The 22,902-nt window shown below is 41.2% G+C and overlaps 1 protein-coding gene across 1 annotated transcript in view; it reads right to left on the bottom strand.

The window, feature by feature from the left end:
• Positions 1–3,750: 3,750 nt before the first annotated feature.
• SARNP (SAP domain containing ribonucleoprotein) overlaps positions 3,751–22,902 on the bottom strand; it is a 123,674-nt gene continuing 104,522 nt past the window's right edge. The window contains exons 10-11 of the mRNA XM_069758435.1: positions 5,732–5,815; positions 3,751–3,937 (exon numbers count right to left, since the gene is read on the bottom strand). Coding sequence (XP_069614536.1) covers positions 3,896–3,937; positions 5,732–5,815 — 126 coding nt within the window. The 3' untranslated portion in view covers positions 3,751–3,895. The remainder of the gene's footprint in view (positions 3,938–5,731; positions 5,816–22,902) is intronic.

Consider the following 22,902-nt stretch of genomic DNA (forward strand, 5'->3'; position numbering starts at 1 on the left):
TTGGACCACTAATTAAAAAATCCTGAGGATATAACTTTGGTACATTTATTTCTTAAGATAAGAAGATATTGTACAATCTATGAAAGAAATAAAAAAGGTGCCAATAATGGTGACTAGCACTGTACATTATGGGTGGAAATATAATGTTCCCTGGTTCTGCTAAAAAAAAAATTAACAGGATATTGGAATATCTTTGCTAACAAGTTTTTCCTTTTTTTACTTTAAGAGATATTTACAAACATTTATGTTATCAAAAAACAAAGAGCAAAAAAAGCATTCTCTGTGATACTTTCACTCAATACCTTGTTTGTTTTTTTTAAATAAAAGTATATACATAGAGTTGTCTCACCATCATAGTTTCACTATACATATATATATATATATATATATATATATATATATTATTTTTTTCTTATTGTGCATTTCACTTTATAATCAATTAACACGACTGCATAGCAAACATATTTCTATTCCATATTAGGCACAGGTCGAAGATAGATCAGGGATCTTTCGACCCGAACTAGCAGCCTTATTTATGTCTTTGCATGTACAAAATCAAATCTAAAAATACCTGCACTTACAAAAATGTTAATATTGGGACAGTTGATATAGGGCTAATGGTATTACTAAATGAGCTGGGATATTCACACCATAGTACCTATACCTACAAACTGTGTTGTATGGAATCATTAGTGCAGCCAATTTGACTTCTGATCGCAGTTCACTATGCAAAGCCATTGCTCTTCCTGGTAACAGGAGATGGTTTATGGACTCAGGCCTCGTGTCTTGCAAAAATTAGAAGGTGAGAATACTTACTGTTGATAGGTGATTATACCCATTGGTAAAGACATTACTGTCCTACAAGCGCTTTTTCTTTACTAGCATTCTGTTATAAATGGGACAGTTTGGATCATGGTATGTGCCACACAACCTTGCCTTAGGCAATTAACTGGACATGCAATACATCAGGCTACGTTCACACTTTGCATTTTTGAGGCCTTTTTTAGGCCAAGTTTAAGTGGCTTACAAAAAGCATGCTTTGCTTAGTTTTTGCTGCGTTTTTTGTCATTTGTATCTTGTGCATGCTGATAAAGTTTAGTGCATAAATAAAACAAATTTGATTCAACTTCATTAGGCTTTGGCACAAAAAAACACTGCAAAAAAGCTGAACGAAGTGATATGCTGCAATCATCAAAAACCAACCTCTTTGAAAAAGCAATCAGGGAAAAAAAACAAGCTTTGCGCATGAGATTTCTGAAATCTCAGACTTTGCTGGTACTGTGAAACACAGCTGAAAATTTGCATTAAAAAAAACGCGATGTGACATAGCCTTACTCTAAGGCTATGTGCCAACGTTGCAGAATCTAAGCAGAATTTTCCTGAGCAAAACCGGACTCCCTTGCCAGGAAATCCGCTCGCGTTTTTTTCTGGAGCGCCCCAATACAATTATATAGCGGCAAAATCGCTGAAATTCTGCAAAATTAATTAACATGCTGCTTCTTTTTGAGGAAAAAAACGCAGCATGGGCACAACAATGTGGAATTCCATTACAAATAATGGGATGTGTTTGGTAAGCGTTTTCACACTGCAAAAATGCGGAAAAAACGCAACGTGTGCACATAGCCTAAGGCTTCAAATAAGAATGCCAGATATGCAGAGGATATAGGTTATGGTGCACTTCTCCTATGTCGCGATCATAGACTGGGTTATGGTGTGCTCACCTTATCTTACTGCATTCTCCATCCACAACATAGAAGGTGAGTGCACCATACATAACCTACATCCTCCATATATCAGTCGTTCTTGTTTTAAGCTTTAGAATAAATTCTTATTGCCATTGGCAATTAACTGGGCATATAGGGTTGTATTTAACCCCTTAACGACCAGGGGTATTTCAGTTTTTGCATTTTTGTCATAACTTTTTATTTTCTGTCAATATGGCCATGTGAGGGTTTGTTTTATTTGCGTGACAAGTTGTACTTTTGAACACCACCATTGGTTTTAACATATCGTGTACTGGAAAACCTGATAAAAATTCCAAGTGTGGTGAAAATTGAAAAAAAAAAAAAAGCAATTCCAGTTGTTTTTTTTTTACCATGTTCATAAAATGCTAAAACTGACCTGCCATTATGATTCTCCAGGTCATTACAAGTTCACAGACACCAAACATATCAGAGGTTCTTTTTTCTATCTGTGGTAAAAAAAAAATTCCACAGTTTGTTAAACAAAAAAAAAAAATTGTGCCATTTTCTGATACCCGTAACGTCTCCAATTTTCTTGATCTGTGGCTAGTTGAGGGCTTATTTTTTGATGTCGAGCTGGCGTTTTCATCGATACCATTTTGGTGTAGAAATGATATTTTGATAGCCCGTTATTGCATTTTAATGCAATATTTACGCCGTTTCGCAATTGTTTTTTTTTATATTGATAGATCGGGCTGAACGCTGCAAATGTGTATATTTGATTTATTTTTATTTTTTTTAATTTACTGTTGTATTTTGAATGGGGAGAAAGGTGGGTGATTTGAACTTATTTACTTATTTTTAAAAACTTTTTTTTTAAACTTTTGCATGCTTCAATAGTCTTCATGGGAGACTAGAAGCTGCACTACTTCGATCTCTTCTGCTACACACAGGCGATGATCAGATCGCCTGTGTGTAGCAGAGATGTTCACTTGCCATGAGTGCAGACCACCGGCAGCGCTCATAGCAACCTAGCAATGACAACCATAGAGGTCTGCTTTACACCTCTGATTGGTGTGCCAACTCATCGATGACCCGCAATCATGTGACTGGGTCAACGATGGGTGGGATTTATGACATGTTTCCTGTAAGCACAAGTTAAATGCTGCTTTCAGAGATTGACAGCGGAATTTAACTAGTTAACAGCCACGGGTGGATCGCAATTCCACCCACGGCTGTTGCGGGCACATGTCAGCTGCATAGATCAGCTGACATAAGCCCAGAAAGGTGCGGGCTCAGCTCCGGAGCCAGCACCGAACAGGGGGTGTCCGACGTGGGCGTACTATTACACCCAAAGTCGTAAAGGGGTTAAAGGCAATATATATCATGGCACCAACTGTCTCACTATACACATTTTTGTGATCACAGTTATTTTTTTGTTTCTAAATGTATTATTCTCTACAGAAATGCAGCAGAATCAAACCATAAAGAGTCCTATACTTCTAAATGAAAAAATATTCCTGAATGGATTAACATCATAATTAAACTTCTAGGTTTAGTTATTTTTTTTTTTTTTAGGAAGAAAATGTCAGAGTCCTTCGGAGAGAAAGAAACCTGTAGTTGTGACAAATGAGAGTTGAAGCAATAAAGCATTCAGTATTAAGCCTAGGGGTGTGTGTGGATGAAGGGGAAGAATGCAGGATAAAGCTTGAATGAGGTCAGTGTTGTAAAGCAATGAATTCCCAGATGTATAAAAAGTCCATTTGTAATTAGTGCCAGCCTACTTCCAACACAAATAGAAAAGTATTGTTAACATCCTCCTCTTGAATTCCATCATACACTCAAGGAAGAAAAAGCAACAAAGTACCTTAATCACTTCGTACAGAAATAGTCACTGTATACCCAAATATAGGGGTAAATTAATAGTAATCAAGATGGCTTGTTCTAGCAAAGACTGTCCCACTAAACTGTGAATGTACTAGAAGAGTCTGCTATAGAACTATTTATGTGGTACACATTCATATTAAATACACACACAGACACTTAATGAGACACGCCAGATTAGAAATCAACTTGTGTTTTGTTTATTAAATTTTTCATGTCCCCCCCATTCTAAAAAGTAAAAAAAAAAATGAAACAAATTCTTTACAATACTTTTTTAGATGCACAAACAAAGAAACAAATCAATCAATCTGTAAGCTGAAGTAGGAGTGCTAGACAATGCCAAACCGTTCTGATCTTTTCCTCTTCTTTGCCTGGAATAATAAGCAAAAAATAGTAAAAATGTGAAATCTGAGCAAAAACTTGAATATATGTTGCATGTTCACCTTGCTCTTAAGTTGGATTTTGCAGAGCGAGTGTTGGTTATCGGTGTTCATAGAATAACTAGTAGCTGCTCTTCTCCATTAACCCAAACAGAACATTTGAAAGCAGCAGTAAAGAAGTGGAACAAGGTAATACACAGCTGGAATAGAGCACTTTATGGACACTGCTTCCTGTTCAAACATCCCCCACTACGGTGCCCTTTGACCCATGATAGGGCCTAATTGGCCAGCCTTCCCCCCCACCTGAGGCTGTTAGGAGGCACATGGACTCTGTGGCACAGAGTTCACACTTCTGACAGAAGCCCTCACATTTTTGTGTAAGGTAACCAGGAACCATCAAATGTGCATATTTGACCCCACATTCCAAGTTTTACAAGCCAATGCATGAGGTACATTGCCATCACATTTCCAGCTGTGTTGTGCTGTTCAAAAAAAAAAAACTACAAACCAATAAAGAAAATAATAAACTTGCAATAATTGTGACACATATTTTAGAAGTATTTACACACGCAGATTCAAAGTTCCATTAAAAAAATACACATTTTTTTTTGCACACTTTGTAAAGTAACCCCTCGGCGGGTGCCAGCTCACACCTGCCAGGATTGGAGATGGCGCCGATCCTGGACAGTTTAAACGGGTTGTCCAGGTTTGCAATACAAATCTGCAGTGACTAAGTGACTGCAGACCTGAGAATCCTTACAGCGTGTAGTGCACATGGCCAGATTCTCTGGTGGTGGGAGCAAGCGGGCACATGACCACAAATATGCAATCATGTGCCAAGTAGATATGCGCGGCATCGCTCAATACAAATGAATTGAACAAGCGTATGCAGATTGCATTCTTGCTGTCACATGACCACCCGCTCTTGGTGCAACAAAATCGGGCTGTGGGGATTAACAAGTCTTCAGTCACATAAAGTGACTGCAGACTTGAACTTCAAGACCCCAAGCCTGGACAGCCCCTTTAACTCCTTAGTTAATGCAGTCAGAATTTCTACTCATTAGGGAACTTCAACCACCGCTCCAGTGACAGCACTGTGGTGGGGTCCTGTTCTCGGGAGAGGTACTGAAACAGGTTTATCAACCCTAGAAATGTCACAAACCAAGTGCTCCAAGACGTTGGTGGGGAAATGAGGAGTACTTAATAGTCCAGGCACTACTGCATGTTTAGTTTGTTTTTCCTAAAGAAGTTTATCCAATTTTTTTTTTTTTTAAACAGAAACTCTAAATTGCCCATATTTGCATAATAAACAGCACATCTCGCATAATAGGAACACAAGTATTTGGCCAGGGAAGGTCAATGCTAAGCCAACCACACTACAGGGGAGATAACAATAAGAAAACCAAGTAGACACCTATAAACTTTAATAGTTTCTTATAAGTACAGAGTCAGAATATCCCCATCTGTTGTTCACCCGTGAGAGCCAGAAAAAGAAAATAGAAAGGCCTGAAATGTGTGATCTCTGAGAGGCAGATAAGCTTGCCCCTGATGAGAGGGTATATCGGCTGGTAGCTCTCCGTCAATGTGATTGGACACTGATGAAGTATTGAGGTTTTTCTATTACAGAGTCTGTATCTTACCTAAAGGTCACTAAAGTATAAACAAATATATTTTTTCTTACTTTTAATTTGTTGCCTCTTATGGTCTGGTGCGTTGTATAGTAAAGTTGCCATAAAACATATTGTTAAAAAAAAAATCATCAAAGCATCCCTAACCGAGGCTTACCTCAACATCCTCAGTTGCAGAGGCTGAGCTAGTTACTATGCCAAAACGCTCTTTTCTCTTCTTAAGTTTCTCTTCATCTTCACTCTGTTGGATAGAACATAAAAAAGTGAAATAAATGGGAAAATATGCTTAAACTGTAAATCAACCAGTTTGTAAAATGAAATGGTTATTTTAATAAAGGCATGACACTTGTAAAGTATTAAACAAATCTAAACATTTTCTGAAATACCATGAGTGTTTCAATAATATACACTGCGCTACCAAATATAAGTCTAATAAAACTTGCCACAGAACACCAAAAGGAACTATTTCCACAAAAATTTAATGGAAACTCGTGATGATGTTTTAACTTTATAAACTATTACTACCACCAACGTCATTGCACTATAATCTATATGTGCAACAGCATGGTGGTAATGGTTTATAGCGGTAAAACTTAGTTACAGTAAACTTTTAAAATCATATGAGACGGAAATTAATGGGGGAAAAAAGTAATCACCAAAGTCACTTGGAGAAAATGTCGCCATAAAACGATTGCATTAAACTCAATTTGCGTTTTTAAGAGTTTTGTTCCCACAGAGAATACAGACATACAATACTCTAACTTACTAGCACACAATTAAAAAAAAAATCTCAAAACATGACCTCTCTGGGGAGTCCTTTGACTGGAATCATAGCACAAAACGGAATATGATTTCTGCATGAAGTGTAACTTTATACCACTTACTGGGGTTTGCATATTTTTGTAATACAACCAAGTCACATAACTGACAAAAATCGCCAAATACCTAGCGTTCTGTTCCATTAAACGAATGTCTAGGACAACACATAAAACAGTCTTTTAATTATGTTAAACAAGTTAAAGTAGCATAAAAGCAAAAAAGAAAATCACTCATTCCCAGTCTCGAATATAGGGGTTAACAGATGAGACCATGCTCACCACTCCTATATGTGTATGAACACAAGTCTTGTAAGACTCCGCTCCACCTTCCAGCATGCACTGCTGAATATTTTGTTAACGCTACTATTCTGAATCAAGCCACTTGACCTCTAGGCCAGCTGGGGTCACAACGAGACACACTTACAATGCTCTTCACTCCATCTTTAGGCCTATATTGACAGCTTTTGATTCATGGGCTGCAGGAGCACATCTGAGCCAAATTACCCCTAACCAAAGCCAGCGGGACAGGCATTTATCAAACCTTTCCCCTCTTATATTCTTCCCGAAGCTTGTTTCTGCCCCAGGGTGTGCTCAAGTGCACCATGCAGCTGCTAGGGACAGTGACCTCCTCCACTGAAGTGTCAGATGGCTTGTTGTTTTTAGTGTCTCCTTTTCCCTGCCTAGTAGTATACACTTTCACGTGAATTTTGGTTTCATTTTCTTATTAAGTACGTGTATGCTCAGGAAGTCCTTTTACTGTTTTGAAAAGCCATGAAGCTTACTGTGGCATATAAACGTTTGGGCACCCCTGGTCAAAATGACTGTTTACAATAACAGTTAAGCAAGGTGGGAGATGAAGTGATCTCTCAAAGGTGTAAAGTTAAAGATGACACCTTTCCTTTGTATTTGAGGCAAATAAAAACATTTTTTTTTATTCTAAAAATTACAAAAAAAGGAAAATGGTCTGATACAAATGCTTGGGCACCCCTAGAATTTTGTGTGCTCAGATAACTTTGACCAAGGCTTCAGACCTTAATTAGCCTGTTAAGGTTATGGCATGTTCTCTATTATCGTTAGTGGTGGAGGCTCACAAAGCAGGAGAAGGCTATCAGACAATAGCAAAGCGCTTTCAAGTTCCCCTTTCCTCTGTTTGAAGTGTAATTAAGAAATGACAGTTAACAGGAACAGTGGAGGTCAAGATAAGGCCTGGAAGACCAAGCAAAATTTCAGTGACAGCTGCTCGTAGGATTGCTGGAGAGGCAAACCAGAATCTCTGATGGACTGCAAAAAACCTTCATAAAGATTTAGCAGACTCAGAAGTTGTGGTACATTGTTCTACTGTTTAGAGACACCTGCACATTAAATATGGCGCTCGTGGAAGAGTCATCGGAAGGAAACCTCTCCTGCCTCCTCATTCAGCGTCGGAAGTATGCAAAAGAACATCAAAATAACCATGATGCATTTTGGAAACAAGTTCAGTAGACCAATGATGTTACAATACTCTTTGGCCACAATGATCAAATATGTGTGGAGAAAAAAAGGCACAGAATTTCAGGAAAAGAACATCTTGCCAACCATTAACTTCTTGATGACCCAGCCTATTTTGACCTGGCCATTTTTTGCAGTTCTGACCAGTGTCCCTTTATGAGGGAACTCAGGAACGCTTCAACGGATTCTAGCGATTCTGAGACTGTTTTTTCGTGACATATTGGGCTTCATGTTAATAGTAAATTTAGGTCGATAATTTTTGCATTTATTTGTGAAAAAAAAAATCGGAAATGTGGCTAAAAATTGAAAATTTCGCAATTTTCACATTTTAAATTTTTATTCTGTTAAACCAGAGAGTTATGTGACACAAAATAGTTAATAACCCACATGTCTACTTTACATCAGCACAAATTTGGAAACAACTTTTTTTTTTTTGCTAGGAAGTTATAAGGGTTAAAATTTGACCAGCGATTTCTCATGTTTACAACAAAATTTGCAAAACCATTTTTTTTAGGGACCACCTTACATTTGGAGTTTGAGGGTTCCATATGGCTGAAAATACCCAAAAGTGACACCATTCTAAAAACTGCAGCCCTCAAGGTGCTCAAAACCACATACAAGCAGTTTATTAACCCTTCAGGTGCTTCACAACAGCAGAAGCAACATGGAAGGAAAAAATGAACATTTCACATTTTAGTCACAAAAATGATCTTTTAGCAACAATTTTTTTATTTTCCCAAGGGTAAAAGGAGAAACCGGACCCCGAAAGTTATTGTACAATTTGTCCTGAGTACGCAGATACCCCATATGTGGGGGGAACCATTGTTTGGGCGCACGACAGGGCTCGGAAGGGAAGAAGCACCATTTGACTTTTTGAATGAAAAATTGGCTCCAATCTTTAGCGGATACCATGTCGCGTTTGGAGAGCCCCTGTGTGCCTAAATATTGGAGCTCTCCCACAAGTGACCTCATTTTGGAAACTAGACCCCCAAGGAACTTATCTAGATGCATAGTGAGCACTTTGACCCCCAAGTGCTTTACAAATTGATCTGTAAAAATGAAAAAGTACTTTTTTTTTTCCACAAAAAATTTCTTTTAGCCTCAATTTTTTCATTTTCACATGGACAACAGGCTAAAATGGATCCTAAAATTTGTTGGGCAATTTCTCCTGAGCACAGCAATACCTCACATGTGGGGGTAAACCACTGTTTGGGCGCACGGCAGGGCTCGGAACAAAAGGAGCGCCATTTGACTTTTTGAATGAAAAATTAGCTCCAATTGTTAGCGGACACCATGTCGCGTTTGAGCCCCTGTGTGCCTAAACATTGGAGCTCCCCCACAAGTGACCCCATTTTCGAAACTAGACCTCCCAAGGAACTAATCTTGATGTGCGATGAGCATTTTGAACCCCCAAGTGCTTCACAGAAATTATAACGCAGAGCCGTGGAAAAAAAAAAAATCATTTTTCTTTCCTCAAAAATTATTTTTACGCCCGCAATTTTTTTTTATTTTCACAAGGGTAACAGGAGAAATTAGACCCCCAAAGTTGTTGTGCCATTTTTCCTGAGTACGTTTATGCCCCATATGTTTGGGTAAACCACTGTTTGGGTGCACGTCAGGACTCAGAAGGGAGGGAGCACCATTTGACTTTTTGAACGCAAGCTTGGCTGGAATCAATGGTGGCGCCATGTCGCGTTTGGAGACCCCTGATGTGTCTAAACAGTGGAAACCACTCAATTCTAACTCCAACACACCCCTACCCTAATCCCAACTCTAGCCATAACCCTAATCACAACCCTAACCCCAACACACCCCTAACCACAACCCTAACCCCAACACACCCCTAACCCTAATCCCAACACACCCCTAACCCTAATCTTAACCCTATTTCCAACCCTAAGGGCACATTTCCACTTGCGAGATAAACGTCCGTGTCTCGCATGTGAAAACCAAGCTCTGGCGCCGGCACTTGGGAACGGAGCGTGCGGCTGCATTTATTGTGCCGGCGCCACAACTTGGTTTTCACATGCGAGACACGGACGTTAATCTCGCAAGTGGAAAGGAGCCCTAATTCCAACTCTAACTCTAATTCCAACCCTAAGGCTATGTGCCCACGTTGCGGATTCGTGTGAGGATTTTTCCGCAGTTTTTGAAAAATCCGCAGGTAAAATGCAGTGCATTTTACCTGCGGATTTACTGTGGATTTCCAGTGTTTTTTGTGCGGATTTCACCTGGTGATTCCTATTGAGGAATTGACATGTGGCGGAAAATACAACGCAGCGTTTCCGTACAGTGTTTTCCGCACCATGGGCACAGTGGATTTGGTGTTTCATACGTTTACATGGTACTGTAAACGTGATGGAAAACTGCTACGAATCTGTAGCGGCCAATCCGCTGCGGATCCGCAGCCAAATCCACACCGTGTGCACATCGCCTATTTCTAACCCTAGCCCTAACCCTAGTTCTAACCCTAACTATAGTTCAAACCCTAGTTCTAACCCTAACCCTAAGTTCTAACCCTAACCCTAGTTCTAACCCTAACCCTAGTTCTAACCCTAAACCTAGTTCTAACCCTAAGTTATAACCCTAGTTCTAACCCTAACCCTAAGTTATAACCCTAGTTCTAACCCTAACCCTAAGTTCCAACCCTAGTTCTAACCCTAACCCTAAGTTCTAACCCTAGTTCTAACCCTAACCCTAGCTCTAACCCTAACCCTAGCTCTAACCCTAACCCTAGTTCTAACCCTAACCCTAGTTCTAACCCTAAGTTATAACCCTAACCCTAAGTTATAACCCTAGTTCTAACCCTAACCCTAAGTTCTAACCCTAGTTCTAACCCTAACCCTAATTCTAACCCTAACCCTAATTCTAACCCTAGTTCAAACCCTAACCCTAGTTCAAACCCTAACCCTAGTTCAAACCCTAACCCTAGTTCAAACCCTAACCCTAGTTCAAACCCTAACCCTAGTTCAAACCCTAACCCTAGTTCAAACCCTAACCCTAGTTCAAACCCTAACCCTAGTTCAAACCCTAACCCTAGTTCAAACCCTAACCCTAGTTCAAACCCTAACCCTAGTTCAAACCCTAACCCTAGTTCAAACCCTAACCCTAGTTCAAACCCTAACCCTAGTTCAAACCCTAACCCTAGTTCAAACCCTAACCCTAGTTCAAACCCTAACCATAGTTCAAACCCTAACCCTAGTTCAAACCCTAACCATAGTTCAAACCCTAACCATAGTTCAAACCCTAACCATAGTTCAAACCCTAACCCTAGTTCTAACCCTAACCCTAAGTTCCAACCCTAGTTCTAACCCTAACCCTAAGTTCTAACCCTAACCCTAGTTCTAACCCTAACCCTAGTTCTAACCCTAACCCTAGTTCTAACCCTAGCTCTAACCCTAACCCTAGTTCTAAACCTAACCCTAGTTCTAACCCTAACCCTAGTTCTAACCCTAACCCTAGTTCTAACCCTAACCCTAGTTCTAACCCTAACCCTAGTTCTAACCCTAACCCTAGTTCTAACCCTAACCCTAGTTCTAACCCTAACCCTAGGGGGAGCTTTTAGATACTAACCATGCAGGGTGCTCAAACTTTTGCATTAACCCATTTTCCTTTTTTTTAATTCTTAAAAAAAGTTAAAGATTAAAATATAATTTTAGTTAAAATACAAAGGAAATGAGTCATTTTTTAACTTTAGTCCTTTTAGAGATCATTTCATCTTCAACTTAACTGTTCACAATAACAGTAATTTTGACCAGGGATGCCCAAGCTTTTACAAGCCACTGTAAGTGTCACAGCATAGCTCCTTACAGGCTATGTACAGCAGAATTTTGTTTTGTCCATCTGCTTCTTAAATGCAAAGTCAATAAACTTTCTAATTACCGTAATAGTTTTGCTAAATATTCTAGCATTTAGCTCCTGAAGAAAAGTATCTCAGTGATGGCAGAGAAAACAGGTTGTAAAAAAGAAGAAAATGACATGAAGAGGAAATATGTGTAGGACAGAAGCTGTGCCGATATAAACTAAACTAGAGAAGACTACATCAGTCTTGGTACACATAGACCCCAAATCCATCATATATTACTGGAAGACTCACGCCCACAAGAGAAATATGAAACTTAGCTCAGACTATAAAATACATTTTATTAGGTGGTCTGAAATCAATCAATGAGTGAATGAATGAAAATTGAAGATTGAAACTTTGTGCAATTTTATTCACTAAAAGTTAGGAACCAGCAGACAGAAGATTAATTTTTCCATGTCTATAGCCTTTAACCCCTTTCCAAGGCAGGATGTAATAGTAAGTTCTATGTTGGGTCCCCATCAAGGCCGACTGCAGGTTTTTATGGGCCCCAGGTGAAAGAGTCTCAGTGGGCCCCTTTAACACATACCACGATTAATGATGCACAGTTAAGAAATATAGGTATAGTACAATGCCAAAGATTTCACTTCTTACATTAAATCAGTGACATCTATTGTAAATTCTACAACAGCTCAGAAACCAGGGATTCCTGGCAGCGCACAGCGTGACTGCAGACTTCTCATTTTAGACCAGACCGTATACTCCTCCATAGAGTATTATGGGCACCACATAGTCCTCCATACAGTACTATGCGCACCACATAGTCCTCCATACAGAATTATGGGCCCCATATAACGCTCAATACAATATAATAGGCCTCATATATTGCTATATACAGTATTATGGGCCCCATATATTGCTCCATACAGTATTATGGGCCCCATATATTCCTCCATACAGCATAATGAGCCCCATATAACGCTCCATACAGCATAATGAGCCCCATATAACGCTCAATACAGTATAATAGGCCCTATATATTGCTACATACAGTATAATGGGCTCTATATAATGCTCCATTCAGTATAATAGGCCCCATATAATGCTCCATACAGTATAGTGGGCCCTATATATTGCTCCATACAGTATTGTGGACCTCATATATTGCTCCATACAGTCTAATGGGCCCTATGTAATGCTCCATACAGCTATAGTGACGTCATTGCGCCCTTTGCCTTCAGACTTCACAGAGAGTCAGAAGACGCTGAAGAGACTGGAGCAAAGTGGAATGGAGAGAGGATAGTTTTTGAAGGGGGCCGTGCCAGCGCTGCCACCGGGCTTCCACGAATCACAGACCCCATAGCGTGCTGGTGTCCCTGATGGCGAATGGGCCCAACCTTCCCATTCGTCCAGGGCCCAAGCAATTAACCAGGCGTGCTGGGTGGCGATGCCGGCCTTGCTCCCCATGTATAGAAAAGGTCTAAAGAACACCATAGCTGGCAGATGCTAGCTGTTTTATACAGCCGTAAACTGCCTGCAACGGGGGCAACCAGAGTTTATGGTTTAATGTTTTTACTGCCCCTGTCTGTAGTATTTAAATAAAGCAATTGGCTATGCACGCAAGATTGCAGGGTGCTGATGAGTTTTCATGGCAGTCGGGGGCGTACTGAAGATCCCCATGGCTGCCATCTTAGGCTAAGTTCACATTAGCGTTTCTGTGCACAGCGTATCATGTGCATGTGCAAACGCATGCCAAAACACATGCAAAAGCATGCTTACGCCTGCGCATCATCTTGCAAAAACATGTCCCTGCGTACACAATGTCAAAGACATGTACGCATGATGGATGCAGATCGCACGCTGCGCACAGAAACGCTAATGTGAACCCGGCCTTAGTGCTCTAGTGAAACTCAGGCTGTGGAATGGTATATTATTCACTGAGAGTAAACTATTCTTTGTAACACCAAGGTTAAACATGCCTTTCAAATTCAAAAAGCGCTGGTAAATATATATATTTTTGTTTTACTGCACCAATACAGATTTTTGAAAATAACTCATCAAGAAATAAGTTTTAAAATACAGTTGAGCTGGACTAGCATTCAAATACTTCACAGGAGAACGTCATTTTCTCTATACACTACAGTAACAAGGTGTTGCATTACATAGAACAATCAAATGATCTCAGTGTCATAATCTGGTGTCACTGCATCTTTAAAAGTCTGATCTATCAAAATATAAAACTACCGTAATTTACTCCAGCAGTACACTACCTAAAGAGAAAAAAAAATTAGAATTAGAGCTGCCTTTTTATAGTCGCTACAACTCTATAAAAAAATGCAATAAAAAGCAATCAAAGGCTGTATGCTCGACTAAAATGGTATCAATAAAAATGTCAGCTCGCCATGGAAAATAAAGCCCTAACACAGCTTTACTGACAAAAAATGGTGACACAAACAAAAATATTTTGTTCTTAAAATTTCCAATTTTTTTTTTTCACCACAAGAAAAAAATTAAATTACATAATTAAGCAGGTTTCATATTGCTACATTATTACCTTATCCTAAAAAATCATGTTACCGGGTCATTTTTACAAACAAAAAACACATTAAAAAGAACCCCCCTTAAAAAATGAATAAAGGTCCTTTTTTGTGTTTAAACAAATAAAACAAACATTAAACTAGAAAGCTAATCATCACCTTGCATAAACTGAAATAAAAAATGATCGAAATGGTACCAATAATACCTCACATTACTGTTCTTCAGCTGCTCATCAAAAATACTACTTTGTAAGGCTCAGTTCCCTGAACCACATTGTTTCAGTGATCAGGGTTTGTCCATGAGAAAAAAGAAAAAAAGACAGCTGGGTCCTTTTCATTGTTTTGGCAATGTCACCACGGTTCTCATGATCCAGGGGTCTCAAAATTTAATAAAGGTTAAACTAGCACCAAGCTCTTAATATTGAGCCCATTCCTTCCTTTTCATGTGTTATTTTGCATAGATGATTAATTTTTTAGCATCACATTGCAAAGAGTTTCCTAACAGAACGGCCCATAAATCTTGCTGATCAATTTGGAAAAAACGTTAGGCTATGTTACCACTAGGAGTATTTGGTGGGCTTTTAATGCTGCAACTTCTCAGCAGCATTTCTGCTTCTATTCCCTAATGGGTGTTTTTATCACATTTGTCCTGTTTTAAATAAATTAACAAATTAAAGCTGCACTAACAGACATGGAAAATATGAAAATGGAATTGCATTCCTGCTATAGAAAATATGGAAAAGAAACAGGTTTTGTAAATTTAGAAATTGCTGCTAAACTTTTAACCCCTCTAACATCCCAACAAAATGAAATGAAATTTGAAAAATGATGCAGATGTGAAGTAGACATACGGGAAATGTTATTTACTATTTTGTGCAACACGACTATACGGATATAAAGTTCGAAAGTTTAAAAATTGCGAGTTTTTTGTTCAAAATTTTGGCCAAAATTGCGATAATTTTCACAAATAAACACAAGTCATATAGAAGCGTTATTACCTCAAAGTGAGGTCAGAAGTGCAAAATTTGGCATGGTCACTGGGGTCAAAATTAGCGCGGGCACTAGGGGGTTAAATAAAGCTCCGTTGTTTTGGATAATTTCTGGTACTTGGCTTTGACAAAACTTTACTGATAGTTGTGTTTGGATTAGACATTTTTTACCTATGGACTTCCCGCATTTAATGATATTCTAATAGGGAAAATCTGCATAGAAAACTCAATTACTCACAAAAGAAATTGACATGTTTCAAACAAGTGCCGCAGGCGAGTTTACGCAGATTTAAAAAACAAAAAAAACACAGTGGCCATGAGATTTCTATTAATTACTTCCACTTTGATTGAATCATAAGACGCTTTGCTTTGTAGCACAGAAAAAATACAACACACCAAAAACTCATTGCAGGAACGTCCCCTTACATGCTGATAAAGCACATCACTACTTTATTTTTTTTTTTATTAAGCAGGACAAAAAGTCACAAACTTACTACATAATAGATATACATAAATACACATATACATTTATTAATACTGGCGTGCTACTGAGTGGTACTCCCTGTTGAGGTGCCATGCACTGTATTTCTAAACACTAACTAAACACTAGCAGTAAAGCCTAGTACGGTAAATCAGTCACACTCGGGGCAGTTCAAAGGCCACATACATTTTTCCAACACAAATCACAATTGCTATTTGTTTCAAAAAAGTGGTGTAATGACTAATAAATCCTTCTAGCGTATCTTTGGATTTTGTAAGGGGGGGGGGGGGGGAGAATAAACATGGAGTAAATTGTAAAACTCTGGGCCAAACCGTCAATGAAAAAGCCCTGGGTGGATGACAAACTCATATTCAGTGGCCAGTGTCAGGCAGCTGCTACAAAGGCAAATAAAATAATGGGATGCATTAAAAGAGGCATAGATGCTCATGAGGAGAACATAGCTTTACCTCTATACAAGTCACTAGTTCGCCCACACTTAGAATACTGTGCACAGTTCTGGTCTCCGGTGTATAAGAAAGACATAGCTGAACTGGAGCGGGTGCAAAGAAGAGCGACCAAGGTTATTAGAGGACTGGGGGTCTGCAATACCAAGATAGGTTATTACACTTGGGGCTATTTAGTTTGGAAAACAAAGACTAAGGGGTGATCTTAATTTAATGTATAAATATATGAGGGGACAGTACAAAGACCTTTCTGATGATCTTTTTAATCATAGACCTGAAACAGGGACAAGGGGGCATCCTCTGCGTTTGGAGGAAAAAAGGTTTAAGCATAATAACAGACGCTGATTCTTTACTGTAAGAGCAGTGAGACTGTGGAACTCTCTGCCGTATGATGTTGTAATGAGTGATTCATTACTTAAATTTAAGAGGGGACTGGATGCCTTTCTGGAAAAGTATAACGTTACAGGGTATAAACACTAGATTCCTTGATAGGGCGTTGATCCAGGGAACTACCGTATTTTCCGGATTATAAGGCGCACATAAAATGTTGAGAATTTCTCAGAAATAGAAAGTGCGCCTTATAATCCAGTGCGCCTTATATATGAACCCGACAGTAAAGAGAGAGGTTCATACAGGATCCTTTACCTCTATCGTGGGCGGCAGGGGTCGGCGGCGGCATACCACAGCACACACCATGCTCCTCCCCCCCGTGCGCCTATGAATTTATTCTTCACTTGGGTTTTTACAGTATCCATAAATGGATTGAGCATTACGGCCACCGTAGTCAGGAGCCACACTGAGTGATACTTACAGCTCTGTGCGCAGGATCCTTGCAATATATCTGTGCTTTAGCGTTAACTATACCCACTACCCCAAAAAATGCCTCCTGTTAAGAGACATGCTTATGATGCAGGTTTCAAGCTTAAAGCTATAAGTTATGCAATAGAGCATGGAAATAGGGCAGCTGCAAGAGAATTCAACATTAATGAATCCATGGTGCGTAAGTGGAGAAAACAAGAAGATGCCCTCCGCCAAGTAAAGAAGACCAAACTGAGTTTCCGAGGAAACAAAGCAAGGTGGCCACAGTTGGAGGACAAAATAGAACAGTGGGTTATGGAACAGAGAAACGCAGGTAGAAGCGTCTCCACTGTCTCTATTCGACTCAAAGCCACTGCTTTAGCACGTGACATGGAGATCAAGGACTTTCGAGGAGGTCCTTCATGGTGCTTTCGTTTCATGAAAAGGCGTCATCTCTCCATTCGCACCAGAACTACTGTGTGCCAGCAATTACCAAAGGATTATGAAGAGAAGCTGGCCATTTTCCGCACCTACTGCATAACCAAGATAAATGAAAAGAATATCCAGCCAGAACACATTATTAACATGGATGAGGTTCCCCTCACTTTCGATATCCCCGTAAACCGTACTGTTGAGAAAACAGGGACCAGTACGATATCTATACGTACCACAGGAAATGAGAAGTCATCTTTCACTGTAGTTCTCGCTTGTCAGGCTAATGGCCAGAAACTACCACCCATGGTAATTTTCAAGAGGAAGACTTTGCCTAAAGAAAATTTTCCTGCTGGTGTCATCATTAAGGCTAACCCAAAGGGCTGGATGGATGAGGAGAAGATGAGTGAGTGGCTGAGGGAGGTCTACGTCAAGAGACCGGGTGGCTTTTTTCACAAATCCCCATCCCTATTGGTCTGTGACTCGATGCGCGCCCACGTGACCGATACTGTCAAAGCCCAAGTGAAGAAAACTAATTCGGAGCTTGCTGTCATCCCTGGTGGATTAACCAAAGAGCTCCAGCCGCTAGATATCAGCATCAACAGGTCATTTAAAGTTAAATTGCGAGCTGCATGGGAGCATTGGATGACAGAAGGTGACCACACATTCTCCAACACAGGGAGGCAACGCCGTGCGAGTTATGCCACTATGCGCCAGTGGATCGTGGATGCCTGGAAGAATGTATCAGTCTCCAGTGTCATCCGAGCTTTCAGGAAGGCTGGAATCACCACTGAAGAGCCTAGCAGCAGCAACGAGACCGACTCGGATAATGAAGAGGAGGACCCCATGCTTGATTCCGAAATCGCCCAACTGTTCAACTCCGACACTGAAGATGACGGATTTGATGGATTTCTGGTGGAGGAATGAACTGGAATGAACTGAAAAAGTACGGTAAACGTTTTGATTTGCAATTACAGCTGAACCAGTTGCAAGTTATTGTTAAAAAGTGTAATAAATTTTGACTTGCAGACTGAGCAATGGTTTATTTAACGCTGCGCCTTATAATCCAGTGCGCCTTATATATGAAACAAGATTGCTTATAAGGCGCTCATAGAAAGTGCGCCTTATAATCCGGTGCGCCTTATAATCCGGAAAATACGGTAGTCTGATTGCCGTATGTGGAGTCGGGAAGGAATTTTTTTCCCCAAGGTGGAGCTTACTCTTTGCCACATGGGTTTTCTTTTGCCTTCCTCTGGATCAACATGTTAGGGCATGTTAGGTTAGGCTGTGGGTTGAACTAGATGGACTTATAGTCTTCCTTCAACCTTAATAACTATGTAACTATGTAAATGTACACACTGCTCTGATGCTACTATACAGAGTAGGGGAGAGTAGATCTGAGGTATGTTATTTTACACATTCTCCATCTACAGCACCTGTGTACCGAACAAATGTACGAGTCAAACTCACAAAAAATGTGATTGCGACATGGAAGGGGAGCACAAGTGTATACAAATTTACTGACTACACATCCAATCTGAATTATAGGTCTAACTATGAAATGGGTGACTCTGAATGTACAAAAGAATGCGTCTAAGGCCTCGCTCAGGTACCCGAGGATCACATATACAGTGACATGCATAAGAATTTATTACAATTTAATTGAATCCATTCTTCCCTCTATCCGTGAAATGTTCCCTGTGCCATTGGCTGCAACAACTCCAAAGCATCATTGATCCATCCCCAAGCTTAATGGTTGTCAAGATGTTCTTTTCCTGAAATTCTGTGCCCTTTTTTCGCCACCCATACCTTTGATCATTGTGGCCAAAGGGTTCTATTTAAACCTCATCGGTTCACAGGACTTGTTTCCAAAATACATCAGGCTTGTTTAAATGTTATTTTGCATACTTTGACACTGTATTTTATGATGAAGACGCAAGAGAGGTTTCCTTCTAATGACTCTTCCACGAAGGCCATATTTGCACAGTAGAACAATGTACCACAACTCCCGAGTCTGCTAAATCTTTCTGATGGTCTTTTGCAGTCAAGCAGGGGTTCTGATTTGCCTCTCTAGCAGGTCTCACTGAATAATAATAAGTTTTGCTTTGTTTTCCAGACCTTATATTGACTTTTACTGTTCCTCTTAACTGCCATTTCTTAAAGGGACTCTGTCACCTGAATTTGGAGGGAACAATTTTCAGCCATAGAGGCGGGGTTTTCGGGTGTTTGATTCACCCTTTCCTTACCCGCTGGCTGCATGCTGGCTGCAATATTGGATTGAAGTTCATTGTCTGTCCTCCATAGTACACGCCTGCGCAAGGCAAGATTGCCTTGTGCAGGCGTGTACTACGGAGGACAGAGAATGAACTTCAATCCAATATTGCAGCCAACGGGTATGGAAAGGGTGAATCAAACACCTGAAAACCCCACCTCTATGGCTGAAAATTGTTCCCTCCAAATTCAGGTGACAGAGTCCCTTTAATTACACTTCAAACTGAAGGTAACTGGCCAGTCACTGTAAACAATGTTTCTATTTGTTTTCACTTTCACCCCTATAATCCTTCACTTTCTGCTAACTCCCCTGATTCCTACACCAAGTAAGGAACTGTTCATCTCCTCTTCAATCCTCCCCATCCACCTCACCTCCTCCTCAAAACTGTTCCTTAACATACAATCCTCTGTCTCCAAACACAGCCCCCTCATGCCCTCTCCTGCTCCCACCTGCTAACACTTTCTCTGCTCCTTCTCACTGCTGGTGATATCTCTCCAAATCCTGGTCCTCCTCACCACATTCCCACAGTCAGTTCTACCTCCCATCCACGCTCTATCACAACCTTCGGTAACCTCTCTAACCTTATACCCATTCACCCAGCCCCCGCATCCCCAGTCCAACTAACAGGAGCTCTGCGGAACGCTTGCTCTGTCTGCAACAAGCTTTCCTACATCCATGATCTTTTTGTTACTACCAAACTTTAATTCCTCGCCATCACGGAAACCTGGCTCACCCCTTCTGACACAGCCTCTCCTGCTGCACTTTCGTATGTGGCTTCCACCTTTCTCCCACCCCCCACCGCAGCAGCAAACATGGCAGAGGAGTTGGTTTTCTCCTGTCAGATACCTGCTCCTTCACCCCAATCCCACTGCCACCCTCTGTTACCCTCCCTTCCTTTGAGGTGCACTCTGTGCTCATCTACTCCCCCTCCAACTGGCTGTCATCTACCGCCCCCCAGGGCCAGCCACCACCTTCTTTGACCACTTCACCACCTGGCTACTTCATTTCCTTTCTGCAGACATCCCTACTATCATCATTGGCGACCTCACCATCCCCATTGACACTTCCTTCTCAGCTGCCACTAAACTTCTATCTCTCACTTCCTCCTTCGGCCTCACTCAATGGTCTTCTACAGCCACCCACAAAGATGGCCAAACACTGGACCTCATCTTCACCCGCCTCTGCTCTCTATCTAACCTCTCTAACTCACCCCTTCCTCTCTCTGACCACAACCTTCTCACATTCTCTTCCCTCTCCACTCCATGTCTACAATCCCCACCCCACAAACTTTCACACCCTCGCAGAAATCTTAAACACCTTGACCTATACTCATTCTCTGAATCCCTCCTCCCTCTCACCGATATAAGTTCCTTACACAATGCGGATGACGCTGCCGCTCTATATAACACCACAATAGCTGTAGCTTCGGAATCTGCTGCCCCACTTACACATACCAAAGCTCGCAAAATCAACAGATAGCCCTGGCACACCAGCCTGACAAAAGAACTAAGGCGAGCTTCCAGGACTGCTGAGCGCAGATGGAAAAGATCCCACTCCAACGATAACTTCATCGCATTCAAACAGTCCCTCACTACTTTCAAGACCACACTCGCCACAGTTAAACAAACCTACTTCTCATCTCTCATATCCTCCCTGTCTCACAACCCTAAAGTTATTCAACACCTACAATTCTTTCCTCTATCCCCCAGCACCTCCTCCCTCCCCACTCATCTCAGCTGAACACTTTGCCTCATTTTTCAAGCAGAAAATTGATAACATCAGAGACAGTTTTGGTCAACAACCCCCAGAGCCTTTCCGCCCGACTTCCCAGCCCTCCACCTCCAAAACCAACTTCTCCACCATTACATAAGATCGTCTCTCCACTCTACTCTCAAGATCACATCTCACCACCTATGCACTTGACTCGATCCCATCCCACTTCATCCCAAACCTCACCACAGTCTTCATCCCAACCCTAATCCATCTCTTCAACCTATCACTAACAACTGGTGTTTTCCCCTCAAGCTTTAAACATGCCTCCATCACACCTATCCTCAAAAAGCCCTCTCTTGACCAATCCTCTGTATCTAGCTATCGCCCTATATCACTTCTCCCCTATGCCTCCAAGCTACTGGAACACCACATCTACCTTGAACTGTCCTCCCATCTCTCTTCTTGCTCCCTCTTTGACCGCTTACAATCTGGCTTCCGGTCATACCACTCCACTGAAACTGCCCTAACTAAGGTCACCAATGACCTCTTAACCGCCAAGAGCAAGCGACACTACTCTGTCCTCCTCCTCCTGGACCTGTCGGCTGCCTTTGACACAGTGGACCATTCCCTATTATTACAGACCCTCTCATCCCTTGGCATCACAGACTTGGCCCTATCCTGGATCTCATCATACCTAACAGACCGGACATTCAGCGTCTCCCACTCACACACCACCTCCTCACCTCGCCCCCTATCTGTCAGAGTCCCACAAGGTTCAGTCCTAGGGCCCCCGCTCTTCTCCATTTACACCTTTGGCCTGGGACAGCTCTTAGAATCTCATGGCTTTCAGTATCATCTCTATGCTGATGACACACAGATCTACATCTCTGGACCAGATATCACCTCCCTACTAACCAGAATCCCTCAATGTCTGTCCACTATTTCATCCTTCTTCTCCGCTAGATTTCTGAAACTTAACATGGACAAAACAGAATTCATCATCTTTCCCCCATCTCACGTGACCCCCCCCCAACGAATCTATCCATTACAGTAAATGGCTGCCCACTCTCCCCAGTCCCACAAGCTCGCTGCCTCGGGGTAGTCCTTGATGCTGATCTCTCCTTCAAACCACATATCCAAGCCCTTTCCACTTCCTGCCGACTTCAACTCAAAAATATTTCACGAATCCGTTCATTCCTTAACCAAGAATCTGCAAAAACCCTAGTCCATGCCCTCATCATCTCTCGCCTTGACTACTGCAACCTCCTGCTCTGTGGCCTCCCCTCTAACACTCTCGCACCCCTCCAATCTATTCTAAACTCTGCTGCCCGACTAATCCACCTGTCCCCCCCCCTTAACCCCAGCTTCTCCCCTGTCACTCCCTTCATCCCTTCACTGGCTCCCCATTGCCCAGAGACTCCAGTATAAAACCCTTACCATGACGTACAAAGCCATCCGCAACCTGTCTCCTCCATGCATCTGTGACCTCGTCTCCCGGTTCTTACCTACACGCAACCTCCGATCCTCACAAGAT

The sequence above is a fragment of the Ranitomeya imitator genome, chromosome 3 (assembly GCF_032444005.1).
Source record: "Ranitomeya imitator isolate aRanImi1 chromosome 3, aRanImi1.pri, whole genome shotgun sequence".
Lineage (NCBI taxonomy): Eukaryota > Metazoa > Chordata > Amphibia > Anura > Dendrobatidae > Ranitomeya > Ranitomeya imitator.